At 48.4% G+C, this 18,250-nt stretch overlaps 1 protein-coding gene across 1 annotated transcript in view; it reads left to right on the top strand.

The window, feature by feature from the left end:
• Nucleotides 1–17,635, top strand: part of draxina (dorsal inhibitory axon guidance protein a) — a 21,523-nt gene extending 3,888 nt beyond the window's left edge. Inside the window, exons 2-7 of the mRNA XM_084463800.1 lie at nucleotides 3,872–4,408; nucleotides 4,963–5,186; nucleotides 9,125–9,245; nucleotides 14,417–14,509; nucleotides 15,321–15,410; nucleotides 17,186–17,635. Of these exons, the coding sequence (XP_084319926.1) occupies nucleotides 3,892–4,408; nucleotides 4,963–5,186; nucleotides 9,125–9,245; nucleotides 14,417–14,509; nucleotides 15,321–15,410; nucleotides 17,186–17,298 (1,158 nt within the window). The 5' untranslated portion in view covers nucleotides 3,872–3,891 and the 3' untranslated portion in view covers nucleotides 17,299–17,635. The remainder of the gene's footprint in view (nucleotides 1–3,871; nucleotides 4,409–4,962; nucleotides 5,187–9,124; nucleotides 9,246–14,416; nucleotides 14,510–15,320; nucleotides 15,411–17,185) is intronic.
• The last annotated feature ends 615 nt before the right edge of the window (nucleotides 17,636–18,250 follow it).

Consider the following 18,250-nt stretch of genomic DNA (forward strand, 5'->3'; position numbering starts at 1 on the left):
TAAAACTACACTATCTCATTGAGTTTTAAGTCATTATGAAAGTCAATTAAAATTCAACTTAAAAAATAAACACTTGCAATGCAATTGAAGAGATAATAAAAACAATGTTTGGTCAAAATGATTCATGAATGGGTTTGAGTATTTCCAGTATTTGCTCGTTGAATAAGAAAACATGTCTATAATTCATTTCATGTTGACTCATGTTTGCTTATTCATTTCCATCACTGTGACTCTTTCAACGACCTTCCCTCCGCAAATCAATCTGTCCTCTCCTCCAAAACACAAACTTGTGTTTCTGCTCAGCATGAGGCTTCATCTGGCTTCAAGTGTCACAAAAGCCAGTAGACTGACGGTCTGTAAGGCAGTACCAAGTCTCCTCTAAAGACTTTATGTGACCACATGACCGTCCTCTCACATGACCAAGTTCACCGTGTTCTCCACGGTGAACTCAGCGGTGCCGCCATGTTGTCTGGCGGTTCCAACGCCAGCGAGTGCATTTCAAACCCGGGACGCCAGCCCGCAGCTCCCCGTTACCCCCCCCCCCCCTTCTGGTCAGGGATTAAGACGACACCTGTCTGCCCGGCGGGGGAGGGCGTCCGGGGAGGGGGAGGGCAGAGATGACGGCTCGGGAAATGTGGTGGAGGTGATGGCCTCCTCCACCTGGCGCCGGATACACCCCATCACCCCCACCCGCCCTGTCCCCTCCACCACCTCTCCTGCCCCGAGCCCAACCCTCCACCACCACCCCCATCACCGTCCTATCACCGTCTATTCAACACCACCACCACCACCCATTGACCACTCCTCCACCACCTCCACCACCAACACCACCACCAGCAGCACCAGCACCACCACCTCCTCCACCACCAACACCACCACCAGCACCACCTCCGCCACCACCACCAACACCACCAGCACCACCTCCTCCACCACCACCAGCACCTCCACCACCACCTCCACCACCCATTCACCACTCCACCACCTCTTTTCTGAACAGGGGGCCATTAAGGGGCCACATGTTACATTCAGGGGCCAAGTACAGGGTACATCCAAGCACACAAATAATTTATTCAGTGGAATTGCATCTGTAATCGTTGAATTCTCTGGTTGTTCTTTTCGTCAATTGATTGACGGAACAGGGGCCTGTCAGGGCCCAATCAGATTTCAGCAGGGGCCAGGGCCCCTGTGGCCCCGCCCCTAGAACCGCCACGTGTGTGTGTGTGTGTGTGTGTGTGTGTGTGTGTGTGTGTGTGTGTGTGTGTGTGTGTGTGTGTGTGTGTGTGTGTGTGTGTGTGTGAGAGTGAGTTTGGGGCAGTATAGTCTTGTTGTGGTGTTTCAGTGGCAGCTGAAGGGTTGTGTCTACCTGAAGGCTCCCAGAGCAGGACGCCCTGACCCCGAGCAACACATTAATGACACACACAGACACTAAAGCATGTGAATGAACATAGAACACAGTCTCTCTCTCTCTCTCTCTCTCTCTCTCTCTCTCTCACACTCTCTCACTCTCTCTCTATGTCCTGTGTGATAATTGGGGTAATGCCCCCCCCCTCGCTGCGTCTCCCTGATTGATTTTCCGTGAGCTCCGCCGTCTGTCTTCTTCAAATACAAAAGGCGTCTCACGCCACAAGGCCCTAGAGTGCCGTGTTTCTATGGCGATGGGGACGTCCCTGCCCATCAAACCCGGAGACAAAAGGGCCCCATCTCGTTCAGGGGGGGCCCTGTCACCCCCGCCGCACCGCGGGACCTGGAGATGTGAGGAGGAGTGTGCTGCCGCCTTTCATCTGACGTGTAAAGGCAGTCCTCTGAAGGCCGTCACGGTGCACTGGTACGGTGCACTGGTACGGTTCACTGGTACGGTGCAGTGATACGGTGCACTGGTACAATGCAGTGGTACGGTTCACTGGTACGGTGCACTGGTATGGTGCACTGGTACGGTGCACTGGTACGGTTCACTGGTACGGTTCAGTGGTGCACTGGTATGATGCACTGGTACAATGCAGTGGTACGGTTCACTGGTACGGTTCACTGGTACGATGCAGTGGTATGGTGCACTGGTACGGTTCACTGGTACGGTGCACTGGTACGGTTCACTGGTACGGTGCACTGGTACGGTGCAGTGGTACGGTGCACTGGTACGGTGCACTGGTACGGTGCACTGGTACGGTGCACTGGTACGGTGCAGTGATACGGTGCACTGGTACGGTTCACTGGTACGGTGCACTGGTACGGTGCAGTGATACGGTGCACTGGTACGGTGCACTGGTACGGTGCAGTGATACGGTGCACTGGTACGGTTCACTGGTACGGTGCACTGGTACGGTGCAGTGATACGGTGCACTGGTACGGTTCACTGGTACGGTGCACTGGTACGGTGCAGTGATACGGTGCACTGGTACGGTTCACTGGTACGGTGCAGTGATACGGTGCACTGGTACAATGCAGTGGTACGGTTCACTGGTACGGTGCACTGGTATGGTGCACTGGTACGGTGCACTGGTACGGTTCACTGGTACGATGCAGTGGTACGGTTCACTGGTACGATGCAGTGGTACGGTTCACTGGTACGATGCAGTGGTATGGTGCACTGGTATGGTGCACTGGTACGGTGCACTGGTATGGTGCACTGGTACGGTGCACTGGTACGGTTCACTGGTACGGTGCACTGGTACGGTTCACTGGTACGGTGCAGTGGTGCACTGGTATGATGCACTGGTACGGTGCAGTGGTGCACTGGTACGGGGACTGAAGTGCTGCGCCACTGGGGTCTGTGGAACTCATAAATGCAGACTCTTCAGGAAGTGAGATCAGAGGAACGGTCGTTCCGCCGTATTCTCTGCACCGTTGTGACGGAAATTACAGGATGGATTGGATTCTGTTCTGAATGTCAGAGGTAAAGTTGAAGTGGAACAGTGGATGGTGCCCACGGTGACGCAGGGTCTTTGTTAAATGTTTTTACATTTAAACACCCTTCTTGTTTGACTGATGGTTTTCTCACAGTCGCATTGGCCTGTGAAGGATTTATAAACAACACTAAACTAAACTGAAATATGTTGAATGAAGAAGAGCTGTGTAGTGCAGCTCACCTCATTAAAATACATGAGAGAGGACTTTTTCTTTATCCAGAGAAAGGTTATATGTGGCGATGTACTGAAAAAGAAAATAAATGAGGACGATAGTGCACTCAGATACGTTTTGTGAGACTGAAGTCTCGGTTGCTTGGGCTCAAATCGAACTGTCGAATGAAGAATTTGAACGCAGCCCCCTGTTAAATAATTGCTCGACCCTGCAGAGTTTCTTCTCCCAACTTGAAGTAAATAAATCATTTAAGAAATGTCACAGTGATGGAAAAATAAACTTTCTAGTATCCACCAGATCATTCAAAACGTCACCAATAACCTACTTATTTAGCGAAGCAGCCCCCAGCCTGCCCCTTACCATGTATGCAAAAAACGTCTTATAGTAGTTTATATCCCCGTCGATTTTCAACTATCCTTTAAAGTGTGTTTCTACCGTCACAGCCACCCTGACTGCCTGCACCGCCCAGCCATACCCCGCCCAGCCACGCCACGCCCCGCCCACCAGCCCCACCAGCCCCTACCAGCCCTGCCCACCAGCCCCTCCCTGCCCTGCCCACCAGCCCCGCCCTGCCCCAAGCACAAGCCCCACCCACCAGCCCCGCCCACCATCCCCTCCCTGCCCCGCCCACCAGCCCCGCCCACCAGCCCCGCCCACCATCCCCTCCCTGCCCCGCCCACCAGCCCCGCCCACCATCCCCTCCCTGCCCCGCCCACCAGCCCCGCCCACCATCCCCTCCCTGCCCCGCCCACCAGCCCCGCCCACCAGTCTAACGGCCCGTTGCTCCTCCCTGCAGGTGGCGCTGTGTTCCAGACGATGCCGCTCTCCCAGGGTCTGCTCCTGGCCCTCCTGCTCGCCGCCGTGGCGCTCTCCCGCGGCGTGGAGCCGGGGGCCCACGCCAAGCGGAGGCAGACACCGGCGGGGGGCAGCAACGCCCTCCAGTACCCCGAGCAGGGGCCCCAGGGCCGGGGCCGAGCAGGGGCCCGCGGGGGCCAGGGGCCCCGCTCCGGGCTGCTGCCCCACCGGCCCTCCCACCCCCTGGGCCGGCCCGAGGACGACGGGCCGGGGCTGGAGGGGCTGGGCCCCGTCAGGCTGGAGGCGGGGCCAGGGAGGGGGAGGGACCGGCCACGCACGGGTGGGAGGCGACCGTCCCACGACCGGGAGAACCACCCGCTGGGCCCGCGCAAGGGGAGGGGCCACGGCCACGGCCACGGCCACGGGAAAGGAAACGGGAACGGGAAAGGAAACGGGAAGGGGAACCGTAACGGCCACGGGCAGCAGGGGGAGCCCAGGAGGCCGGGCGGCCGGCGGGAGAAGCTGAGAGGAGGGAAAGGTGAGCGGTCACCGTGGTGTCTCGTTAGCGCCGTCTCGTTAGCGCCGGCCGCCGCCGCCCTCCCCGTCAGCCGCTCCACCGGACGGCGGAGGAGGCCGCAGCTGGCCGGCGAGGCTCCGGTTTGTTTGAGTGGCAGCTGTCATCGGACACGGTGACGGGTCGTACTGTATTGGATGCACCAGACGCTAGAGGTGACGTCCCGCTGGAAGATGTAGTTTGACGTTTTTCCCATTTATGGAGCGTCTGTGAATCTTCTTTTTATTAAATGAAGATAAATATAAATGTCATATATTTGTAATGTTTACAAAGCATAAGCAGATGTGAACGCCTTCACAGAATGATGATATTGTCGCTGTTTTATCAACGACTAATCAACCATCTGCATTCAGGGTGTCAGCGCATGGTGAAGTCTTTGGGAGGACAGAGGGTTCTCCTGGCCTCAGAGTCGTGGAGCGATACTGTTGGTTAACGTTAACATTCCAGATGAGGCCTCACAGCGCTAACCCCCCCCCCCTCCTCTCCTCCTCCTCTCCCCCCCCCCCCTCTTTGTTCAGGGCTTCTCCCGGAGCCCGCGCTGGGGTCCATCCTGAAGGGGAGGGGTCTGCAGCACAAGTCCTCCTCCTCCTCCTCCTCCATCTCCTCCTCCTTCCTCAGTGGCTTCCCCCCCGCCCAGCCCCCCTCCTCTGTCACCGCCTTCTACGGCTCCGGCTCCTCCATGGTTACCACGGTGATGAACGAGCATCCCCCAACGCTACCCCCAGCCTCCACCAAGCCCCAGGTACTCCTCTCCTGATGATAGCCCCGCGCTAACTAGCCTCCACCAAGCCCCAGGTACCCCTCTCCTGATGATAGCCCCGCGCTAACTAGCCTCCACCAAGCCCCAGGTACCCCTCTCCTGATGATAGCCCCGCGCTAACTAGCCTCCACCAAGCCCCAGGTACCCCTCTCCTGATGATAGCCCCGCGCTAACTAGCCTCCACCAAGCCCCAGGTACCCCTCTCCTGATGATAGCCCCGCGCTAACTAGCCTCCACCAAGCCCCAGGTACCCCTCTCCTGATGATAGCCCCGCGCTAACTAGCCTCCACCAAGCCCCAGGTACCCCTCTCCTGATGATAGCCCCGCGCTAACTAGCGATGGCCTCCGCTGCAGGGGGCAGTGAAAGGTGAACCCGGGGTGGGTCAGCGGGGGTTCAGTGTTAGCATATGAGCGATCCCACGGCTGGGTGCCTGGCGCCTGGCGCCTGATGCCTGGCGGTTCAGCCTACAGAACGCGATACGGTTCAACACAGGCCGTTCCCTGAAGCAATCTTCTGAAGGCTTTAATAAATATCATGGTGGAATAATAACGTATTCTGCACCAGCCAATACGTTCTACTGCCATTACTGTCACAGGCACTGTGGTGTGTGTGTGTGTGTGTGTGTGTGTGTGTGTGTGTGTGTGTGTGTGTGTGTGTGTGTGTGTGTGTGTGTGTGTGTGTGTGTGTGTGTGTGTGTGTGTGTGTGTGTGTGTGTGTGTGTGTGTGTGTTTGCGCTGCCTGCAGGCTGGTCCTGTGGGATGTTTTGATGGACACCCCTGTTGGCTATGAGCACTAACCATAGACCGGGTACGTCCAAATCAATAACATAGAAAACAATATTCAGGCTGAAGGATTCTACCGAGACATGCACAGCGCAGGGAAGGAAATGCCACACGAAATAGCATGCAAAATACCTGATACAAAATGCATGAAAAGCATAAATTTCTCAATGTTAACTGCTGTTGTGTTGTTACATTTATATTTACATTTACATTTAGGGCATTAAATAGCAGACACTTTTATCCAAAGCGACTCACAATAAGTACCTTTATCAGAAGAAAGAGAAACAATAATATATCTCTGTCGGTACAGTAAGGATGTGCATAGAACCAAGTGCCAAGCACTGACAATCACTAGGTTAACCCATTCCCCGTATACAACAAAGCTTCCTTTACACTTTAACTGATCCAAAGAGCAGTCAGAGATCCGGCTTTACAACAGAGAACTCGGTTGAGAACTCAGCATTACCCTCTGTCCCAACCTCCTCTCTCATCTGGTGTCTGGCTGGCTGCTCCAGCACAGCCCTCACTAAATCAAGACCCTTCTCCTGTTTGGAAGAAATAACTACTGTGTAAGATCTATATCGCCACTGAACCAAAAGCTAAATCAGTGGTTAAGTAAAGGTTGGTGCGTTTGTAGCAAACTGGAGCACATTATTTGTTCTCCCTCATTAATGTTAATATGTTTCTGCCTCATAAAGTACTCAGGGCCGGTTCCCCTGGAGAGGCCGGGCCATGTATTAACAGGACCTGGGTCTTAAACGGCAGGCAAGGGGTGAGGAGGAAGAGCCAGGGGAGCGGGTCCCGCTGGGTGACGTTTCCACACTGGGGGGGGGGGGGGCAGGCTCGTTGTCCCTGAATTGGAGGATATGAGTTCAAATGGAAATGTGTAATAAAAAAACCAATGTAACTTGAAAGGTAGTGACCAGTGACTCAGGCGATCTGTGTGGGACAAAGTGAGGACTTAAGTGTGTTGAGGTCTGTGTGATATGCTTGTATTGTGTGTTTAATATCTGGATCAGTTATTACAACAAACTGGGAACTGCACTGCAGTGCATCACAGTGTGTCTGGGTGTGTGTGCCTATGGTGTGTGTGTACTCCATTACATATTGCTACGTGAGGGACTTGAGTGTATTTTGCTTGGTCTGTGTGTTGTGTCCCCTGATCTGTGGACTTAAGTGCATGTAGCTCAGTGTGTGTTATGTGCGCCGAGGTCCTTGAGAGCTCATCGGACCGTGTGTGTGTGTCCTCCGGACCGTGTGTGTGCGTGTCCTCCGGAACGTGCGTCTGTGTGTGTGTGTGTGTGTGTGTGTGTGTGTGTGTGTGTGTGTGTGTGTGTGTGTGTGTGTGTGTGTGTGTGTGTGTGTGTGTGTGTGTGTGTCCTCCGGACCGTGTGTGTGTGTGTGTCCTCGAAGCGTCGTCAGGTATTGATCGCCTGATTGGAAAAACAAATCTCGGGGGGACCGGGGGAACGCCGACGAGTTCTTAATTAGCGTTCGATCCGTTGTTGGGTCCTTAACGAGCGCTGGACGCCCGGCTCGTTAATGTAACGGATGTTCTACAACCTTCCGAGGGGCGAGGAAATGAGCAGCTCTGCTTCCATTGCCACGGTTTTGATCGATGATTCTTCCGATTTTTCTATGGTTTTCCCGCAGGGGGGGCGGGGGGCATTGATTTAATTCTGAATTAAATCATAATTTAATAAATCATAATTTAATTATGAATTCATTATGTTTTGCGGTGTTATGAATGAGTTTCCTTTGTTGAGGATGTAGACGGTTGTGGTTAACTTTCTGGGATGGATTTGATTGCTGAAGGTTAAGGCTGAGTGGTTCACCAGCTAACTAGGTACATCGATTACATTGATCACTCGCCAAACTGAGTGTTAATACTGCTATAAATCTCTTTGGCAGAACATAAACATTATGGGCCCTATCTTGCGCCCGGCGTAATTGACTTTCTAAACCGACGCATGTGTCGTTGCTAGTTTGCACCCGGCGCAAAGCTGATTTTCCTCCGCAGCAACCAGGCACCACTACACTTGCGCCTGGAGAGGCGTGTTGGCGAAAGCAGGGGCGTGTTCCGGCGCAAATGATACTTAGTATCATTTTCAACAACCCATCTGTTTAAACACACGCAAACTAAACACATAACATGTTTAGTTTGCGTGTGTTCAAACATTGTTTGTTACCAGTATTGTTACTGCAATACATTAACAAACATCGTTTGTTATACCAGTATTGTATTAACAATACTGGTATAACAAACGATGTTTGTTAATGTATTGCCGCATATCATTAAATAGACCCACAGTTGCAGCCATCGAGGACCACGTCCGCATATCTTATAGGTCCTATGTTTTGAGTTGTCTTTGCCGCAATTGACGAATCAGTGTTTCTGAAGAAAACGCTATTCCATGTGTGAATTATGCCTATTGTTTGGCTATAAACTGAGCCATTTGAAGTTTGAAATTTGTGTGGTCATGCATCTGTCTCAGCGGAGAATGCAAACGCGCTGTCAAAATATCAACTCGCCATGTCAAATGCGCTGGGTCTTAAAGGGGATGGCAGGTGGAACTCTCATTGGTTTATTGCACGTTACGCCCAAAACACACCTACAGGTTTCAGCCCAACCCATTTTAGATTTGCGCCAGGCGCAAAGCTCATTTATCTCGCCGTCATAATAGCAACAGCGCCATAGAACCGCCCACAAAGTACTTTGACTTTGCACCTTCACGTATGCGTTTGAGACCGTCTAACTATGGCCCTATATCTGTAGACTTATGAACAACCTTGGGTAATGCTTGAATTGCCTCAATTTTGCACATTTCATCAAAAGGATAACAGTATTTTTCTCTGCCTGCTACATTTTTTTTAACAGCAGCTTTAAGTGAATATTTCAGTAAGGTCAGTACATTTTAACAACAATAAAATAGTTTCCATCGAGGTAGATAGCAGGCAGACATTAAAGCAAGTCACACCGAAACGCTGGAGTAGCAGTTTTCAGACTTCTTTTGCAAAGAGAGTCTGAATATTTCATAGGAGCTAAACCACACTTCCAGTGTGAGGTTGGAGGAACAGTCGTCTGCAGACGGCGGTGTAAATATACGGTATATTTATTACGTTTTCTTCCTCTTCAGAAAGCTGCTCCGGTGAAGGGGCAGGGCGAGGTGATGCCTACCCTGGACATGGCGCTGTTCGACTGGACGGACTACGAGGACATGAAGCCAGTGGACTCATGGCCGCCCTCCAGGAAGAAAGGTACCCCCCCTTCCCAGCACCCCCGACTGAGTGGAGGACCCCCGGGTCAAACCCGGTCGGTTTAACCTCAGGGCTGCCAGATATAATTACAGAATCAGACGTAGTCTATGAAACATTTAATCATGAGATATCATTCAAACAGCAATGGCATGACCCGCATACGATTATGATAGAATACCAGAATGAATATCAGCTGATTCTTAAGTTTCTAATTAGAGTCTTTATTATATTTTGCGATAAGTCAAAAGTAGTGGAGAGTACATTTTAAAATTGATATTTAATAACCAGCATGATTTTAAGAAAAGTTTTCAGCCAGTGTTTGATAGACACATTATGGAGCAAAACTGTATCAAAATTGTTTGTATGAATTCATGTAACAGTATATTATATTATTTAGTAACCATCGCATTTAATTCCCAGACCTTTAAAGGTCATAGTTCCATACCTGATGAAGATGACCATCTCTTTATTAATCTAGATCCGATATCCTTCAGTCTGATGACCTCTGGGGTCATGGGGTCAGGGCAGGTCAGCTGATGCGTTGCTCCTGAAGCTAGCAGGCGTTAATCATGTTGCTACGGATACCGTGAAAGACTCTCGCCCCGGGGACCGGTGTCTGACCTCGCCTGTCAATCATCCCTGCCCGACCCCTCTCCGAACAGGAAAACCAAACCTCAACATACAGACTGTAGACTATAGAGGAGACTATAGACTATAGACCATAGAGGAGACTATAGAGACTATAGAGGAGACTATAGACTATAGACCATAGAGGAGACTATAGAGACTATAGAGGAGACTATAGACTATAGAGGAGACTATAGACTATAGACCATAGGGGAGACTATAGACTATGGACCATAGGGGAGACTATAGACTATAGAGGAGACTATAGACCAGGGTTCCCCAATTAGTTTTGCCAGAGGGCCAAATTTGGTCACGCATGCCACGCCAAGGGCCGAGATATCGTTAAAAAAATTTTATGTGCACATTTTGCTTTAATTATCATTACTATAATTATTAGTAGTAGTTGAAAATACCCTGTGTTAGGAGTCACACAATAATGCTCTCTTGAAACAAAATTTGTCCAAAACCTACCATTAATTTATTAAAATGCCGCTGCAACATCAGCAAACAAAAAGTCCAGCAAACAAACACGCACACAGTGCAGCAGCCCCAAACATAAAAACTTAAATAGCATCAGCACAGTGTGTCTTCAACAGGGCATTGGGCCTGGTGCCATCCATCCAGATCAGTGTGTGTTCACATCCACTCTCTTCCCCTCTCTATATGTCTCTCCCTCCCTCTCTAAGAGACACAGGAAGATTTTAGTTAGTTAGCTTTAAAATGTGATACCACAATATGTGACATTAGTTTTAAACTTTTTAAATATGTGTAGCAAATAACATCAGTCTGTAAACAACAAAAAAAAACAATTTCTTTTTTTTTTTTTTACATGTGAATGCCACTGGGTCAGCGTGGGGCGGACATTTGGCTCCTGCGGGCCGGATCTGGCCCGCGGGCCGCTAATTGGGGTTCACTGCTATAGACTATAGAGCAGACTAGACTATAGAGGACACTATAGAGCAGGGGTGTCCAAACTTTTTTCAGTGAGGGCCAAATACAGAAAAATAAACAAAGGGCCGGGCCACATATTAACACAATTTTTTCCTACACATTTCTAACTCACCGGTAAAGAACATTCACTCAGTGGGAGCAGTGATGCTGTGCTTTGGACTGCAGGATGGCTGACATGTCAGGAGAAAGTTTGGTGGTTGAGACACGAAGGACTTCACAGAGATGGCTATCAGTCATTCTGGTTCTCAGTCTGCTTTTGTTCTGATTTAACAGAGAAAATGTTTGTTCACATATGTATGTTGAGCCGAACAGGCTCATCATTCTTTTTGCGTGGCGTCGCATCAGAGGAAACTTGGCATTATCCAAACTCTGATAGAAGTCAGGGAGGGAGCGAAGCTGATGTTGACTCTTCAGAAGATCATCACACTGCATTTCAATGAGTTCTAACTGCAGACTCTCTTCCACTTCTTCTGCATCCACCATGAAGGGAGTGGAGAACAGCTTGATTTCTTTCTCAATGGCAGAAAAATCTTGGAAACGCTGGTTGAATTCTGTCACAAGAGATGCAATCACAGACACATATTTTTCCTTTTTAGCAGAAAGGTTGGCCTCTGGAAACGCAGACTTGATTTCAGACAGCGTGGGGAAGTGTGCAGCATTAAAGCTCCGTAGCTGTGTCTCAAATAGGCGGAGCTTTACACAGAACGCTTTGATGTGCGCATGCAGGTGTGGCACCAGCTGTTCTTTGCCTTGTAGGTTCTTGTTCAGTGTATTCAGATGATGAGTAAGATCAACTAAAAATGCCAAGTCTGCCAGCCACAGAGGGTCACTCAGCTGATGAAGCGGTCGGCCCTTCTCTTTCAAAAACTGGTCGATTTCTGATCTCAGCGAATAAAACCGCTGCAGCACAGAGCCGCGGCTGAGCCAGCGCACGTCACAGTGGTAGAGGACGTCCCCGTATTCAGCATCCACCTCAGATAGGAAAGCTTGGAATTCTCTGTGGTACAGTCCTCTAGCTCGAATTATGTTGACAGTTTTTACAACAGTGTTCATCACATCGCCCAGCTGGACATTCTTAGCGCACAGTGCCTCTTGGTGGATTATACAGTGCACTCGAACAGCCTCACCTCCGCTCTCTTTTACCTTGGCGCACACCAACGATGCCATTCCTTTGCGCTCACCCGTCATAGCCGGAGCTCCATCCGTTGTTACTCCACAGAGCTTGTCCCATTTTAGCCCCATATTTTCAACTGCATCTGACACAGCTTCAAAAATGTCTTTGCCCGTCGTTGTGCCTTTTAGGCTCTTCATATCAAGCAGCTCCTCCGTACAGCAAAAATTATTATCAACTCCCCGCAAATAAATTAACAGCTGCGCGGTGTCTGTAGCATCTGTGCTCTCATCGCATGCAATTGAGTAAAAATCAAAAGCACAAGCTTTGTCTCTGAGCTGATCTTTCAAGTTAGCTGACAAGTCCTCGATTCGCCGCACCACTGTATTTCTGGACAGGCTCACGTTGTTAAAATCCTGCACTTTTTCCGGGCACATTATTTCTGTGACTTTTATGAGGCACTGCTTTATCAAATCACCGTCTGAGAATGGTTTGCCGTGCTGGGCAATGAGTTTAGCAACTTCATAGCTTGCTGCTGTGGCATTTTCTTGTATTTTGTTGGCACGGGAAAAAAACTGCTGTTGAACTTGCAGGCTAGCTGCCATTTGCTTGAATTTCTGTGTTCGTTCAGCACCGGTGTACGATGTGTAGCTCTGATGTTTGGTCTCATAGTGCCGACGGACATTATACTCTTTCATCACAGCAACAGCTTCATTGCAAATCAAACAGACACACTTTCCGTTGATTTCTTTGAAGAAATATTCATTTTCCCACCGTGTCTGGAATCTTCTGCACTCACTTGCTATTTTCCGTTTCTTTGGTTCTGCCATTTCTGGTAACTGTACGCCGGGCTCGCGGGAAAAGCGCTTCTTTGCTTAATTTTGTTTAGTGGAGAAGCACTAGCGCTGGCTCCATCTAGTGTTAAAAGTGAGAAGTGCAACAGAGTTGAGTTCAAGCTTCATGTGCGGGCTGCGGGCCATGGTCAATTATATTTTCATAATTTGCTGCGGGCCAATAAAAACTGGACCGCGGGCCGCAGTTGGCCCGCGGGCCGTAGTTTGGACACCCCTGCTATAGAGGATACTATAGACTATAGAGGAGACTATAGACCATATAGGAGACTATAGACTGTAGAGGAGACTATAGAGGAGACTATAGACCATATAGGAGACTATAGACTGTAGAGGAGACTATAGAGGAGACTATAGACCATATAGGAGACTATAGACTGTAGAGGAGACTATAGAGGAGACTATAGACTGTAGAGGAGACTATAGAGGAGACTATAGACTATAGAGGAGACTCTAGAGGAGACTATAGACTATAGAGGAGACTATAGACTATAGAGGAGACTATAGACTGTAGAGGAGACTATAGACTGTAGAGGAGTCTATAGACTAGAGGAGACTAGAGACTATAGACTATAGAGGAGACTATAGACTGTAGAGGAGACTATAGACTATAGAGGAGACTATAGACTATAGAGGAGGCTATAGAGGAGACTAGACTGTAGAGGAGACTAGACTATAGAGGAGACTATAGAGACTATAGACTATAGAGGAGGCTATAGACTATAGAGGAGACTATAGACTGTAGAGGAGACTATAGAGACTATAGACTGTAGAGGAGACTATAGAGGAGACTATAGACTGTAGAGGAGACTATAGAGGAGACTATAGACTATAGAGGAGACTATAGACTGTAGAGGAGACTCTAGAGGAGACTAGACTGTAGAGGAGACTAGACTATAGAGGAGACTATAGAGACTATAGACTATAGAGGAGGCTATAGAGGAGACTATAGACTGTAGAGGAGACTATAGACTATAGAGGAGACTATAGACTATAGAGGAGGCTATAGAGGAGACTATAGACTGTAGAGGAGACTATAGACTATAGAGGAGACTATAGACTGTAGAGGAGACTATAGACTATAGAGGAGACTAGACTATAGAGACTATAGACTGTAGAGACTATAGAGGAGACTATAGACTGTAGAGGAGACTATAGACTATAGAGGAGACTATAGAGGAGACTATAGAGACTATAGACTGTAGAGGAGACTATAGACTATAGAGGAGACTATAGACTGTAGAGGAGACTATAGACTATAGACTATAGAGGAGACTATAGAGACTATAGACTATAGAGGAGACTATAGAGACTATAGACTATAGAGGAGACTATAGACTATAGAGGAGACTATAGAGACTATAGACTGTAGAGGAGACTATAGACTATAGAGGAGACTATAGACTATAGAGGAGACTATAGAGACTATAGACTATAGAGGAGACTATAGACTGTAGAGGAGACTATAGAGGAGACTATAGACTGTAGAGGAGACTATAGACTGTAGAGGAGACTATAGAGGAGACTATAGACTGTAGAGGAGACTATAGACTATAGAGGCGGCCGTGGGCTGAGGATGTGTGGTGGACCTGTACCTTCATCCTCGTGTGTCTTTGGTTCTTGTGCGTCAGAAAAGAGGCGGAGTAAGAACCTGAGCAGCGGGAACGTGACGGCGGACGCGGACGGCCCTGAGCCCTGCGACCACCACCTGGATTGTCTGCCCGGTCAGTCAACACCGCTACGGTTCTACTCTGTTTAACTCAACACCACTACGGTTCTACTCTGTTTAACTCAACACCGCTACGGTTCTACTCTGTTTAACTCAACACCGCTACGGTTCTACTCTGTTTAACTCAACACCGCTACGGTTCTACTCTGTTTAACTCAACACCGCTACGGTTCTACTCTGTTTAACTCAACACCGCTACGGTTCTACTCTGTTTAACTCAACACCGCTACGGTTCTACTCTGTTTAACTCAACACCGCTACGGTTCTACTCTGTTTAACTCAACACCACTACGGTTCTACTCTGTTTAACTCAACACCGCTACGGTTCTACTCTGTTTAACTCAACACCACTACGGTTCTATTCTGTTTAACTCAACACCGCTACGGTTCTACTCTGTTTAACTCAACACCGCTACGGTTCTACTCTGTTTAACTCAACACCACTACGGTTCTACTCTGTTTAACTCAACACCGCTACGGTTCTACTCTGTTTAACTCAACACCACTACGGTTCTACTCTGTTTAACTCAACACCACTACGGTTCTACTCTGTTTAACTCAACACCACTACGGTTCTAGTCTGTTAAACTCGACACCTCAGGGTGGGACAGCCTCCCAACAGGGGGCGCCGGTCTACTGAAAACAGTGAAACAACAGTGAAAACTATAATTGATGTAGATATATATATATATTCAACATGTTTATATTCTGTTTATACTGAACTCAACACAAGGTGGGACAGCCTCCCAAGAGCAACTGAAAACAGTAAAGTAGCATAACTTCACTGTTCCTCTGACCTGATCCAGGCTCATGCTGTGACCTGCGGCAGCACGAGTGCAGTCCGCACAACAGAGGACTGAACAACAAGTGTTACGACGACTGCATGTGTGAGGAAGGTGAGGAGTTATCAAGGCCCATATAAAAAACATCATAGCATACACACATACATTTATTAACGTAGACATTCTCAATGAAGTTCCCTTCGAGTACAGTTCATAATATTTCCATAAAGTCAGTAGCGTTAATGTATTTTCTATATTAATATAACAAGAACATAATGTGCCAGAGCAGCTCTTCTTGGTTTGCCCCCCGCAAGGTGAGACGGCCACGGCCCGCTGCCTCTCGGGATTTTTCCGCTTCCAAGGCAATTTTTTATTTTAGTCGGCATTACTCTGGAGTTATGTTCAAGAGCAGTCCATTTTAATTGTCACCTGTGCCCCGAGGATGTGCTGTCACAAGCAGAAAACGTATGTCTGGCGAGGTGTTTACATCTGCTGTGCCAGGGACCCCCCCCCCCCACTCGTCTGGGCTTACGTTCCCCTGGGGCGGGGGGGAGAGTGGGGGGAGGAGTGGGGGGAGAGTGGGAGGCGACTCACCCGTATGCCGGCTGGCGTACAGACGTGTACGCTGACAGCAACGGCGTAATGAGGAGGAAACGCCACATCAGCAGCCCGTGCTGCGCTGGATAGGGCGTTGGAGGATATTACGATGCACCGTATTACAACACGCGCACCTTTGAGTCCCGTTAAAGCCATATTCGTTTTACTGAAAGTTATAACCTCAATGTATGGCTGTACAGTATGGACTAAAATGTACATCACGGTATGATTTGAGGCATAGACGGTAACGGTATTATATCACGGTATGTTCATTTTATCTTCTAATTTCGATATAAATGCTTCTGAAGGGGTAAAATACTGGTTAAGCAGCTATTACTGTACTTTTGTATTACTAGGACATATTTCACATAGTACAGAAGTATTGTAAGAACATTTATTGAGCAAAATTGTAATAAAAAAAAGTTATTTCCATCTCTGAGAAACACTGATGTTTAATAGTATGGATTTCTTTCTCCACTTGCTTGCGGACCTTGCCATATAGTTTTGGCATCTCAATGAAGTGTGTGCGGGCAGGTAACGCATACCTGGGATCGAGTGTATGGACCTTCTCTTTAAAGCCCTTTCTATCGACATTTTGAAAGGGAAGCATGTCCTTACACAGGTAAACAGTGACAACGTTTGTTATCTCGTTCCACTGCTGGCTTTTTTGTCGTGAAGAGTCAGGACTGGCTTTGGAAAATGCCTGCGGAAGCGATGTTTGAGATGCAGAGAGCTTCACGCTACCAGCTTGTGAAGGGACTATTGTGCAAGCACGCAGGCGCTTGCTGCGCACCTGCATGCTTGCTGCACGCCTGCGGCTTGCACAATAGCATACTGCCTTAGTATCTCTGTCAAATCGGTCCCTGGGAAAAGTAACGTTGCGCCAAATTGAAGGAACTACATTTCGTTACCATATTTTCAGTAGTTACGCGTAACTTTACTTTTTACATGAATAATCAGTTACGTTACTGTATTTACCCATTACTTACTTTGTAACGCGTTACACACAACACTGTCTACCGGTCATACCGGTCTCATGGTAACGTCAAAATCCATACCGTAGCGTAAATTCACACTTTCTATACAGTACTTTCTATACAGTTTATACCGTATACCCCTACCTCAATGTATATCAAACCATCCAATTTTTCCCTCTCTCTTCCGTTTATTTTGAAGTCTTGCAGCAGGTCACGTTGGTTACTGGATGTTCTCAGCATTGCATGGAACCTGTCGGTAATCGAGCGTCTTCTCAGTGACGAAACATTCCTTGTTTTTTTTTCATTTTCTCCCAGGATTCCGTTGCTACGCCAAATTCCACCGCAAACGCCGCGTCACTCGTAGGAAAGGTCGCTGCGTGGTCCCGGAGTCGGCCAATAGTGAGCAAGGAGCCTTCATCACGATCTGAGGAGGTGGAGGAGAACCAAGGGAAGGTGGGGCCGGGGGGTGAGGTGAACTCCACCCAGAGAGACATCAGCAGACATCAGCAGTGACTCAAAACCATGAACATGGCAGCTTTGCTATTTACACACTCTGTCTTTAACTTAGTCCTTGAAGCTGATGAAGAAATAAAGAACAGGTTATCAGGTTATTGATAAGGTCCGGTTATCATTGAATAACTGAACAGTTTCTTCAGCACTGTATGGTTGGGGTCAAGTGAATGACTTCATTCAAGCAAGCTGCCATCTTTAAGCCTGTATTCCATTGATAATAGATCATTTAAAACATGTATTTGGTTCTGGTCATTTCAGATTTCACTACTGGTTTCTCTGCATACGTGTTCAAACAGCAGTTTCATCCAACCTCTACTTTGTAAAAACAAAGTTGACCTACCACAGTTGGCTTTTGTTTTGAGTGTTCAGGAGAGTTCTGAGTTCAGGCCCTATCCAACTCTTTTTTTTACTACACCTGTGCAGTTTACATTGTGCCAAGTAGGGATGCACTGATAGGCCGATATCTGCCACCGATGTACATAGGCCAGAGTGTGTTATAGAGGTATCATTGGATATCGGCAATATTATCACATGTTTTTGTGCTTTCTCGTGAAATCCATATAATTTCGTCCCATACAACTTTATATGCAGATAACGACCACTGTGGAAGTCGGGAAAAGGTCAATCGATATTGGTACTGTGACTGGTCGATAATAACTTAAAAATATTGATGCCGGCCCAAGCGGAGAATCCCTGTGTTGTCAGAAAACATGAGAATCCATTCAGTACTTTCATCGTGATTCCAGAACAGCCTACATGGGCCTTATGCCGCATTCACTCCATATGGAAGATATCTAGGAGATGTTTGGAATAATTCCTGTTGCTCTGACTTGATAGCGTTCCCAAACACACAAATGGGAGAATTCG

Source organism: Micromesistius poutassou (genome assembly GCF_964030765.1).
Source record: "Micromesistius poutassou genome assembly, chromosome: 2".
NCBI classification, from domain to species: Eukaryota; Metazoa; Chordata; class Actinopteri; order Gadiformes; family Gadidae; genus Micromesistius; species Micromesistius poutassou.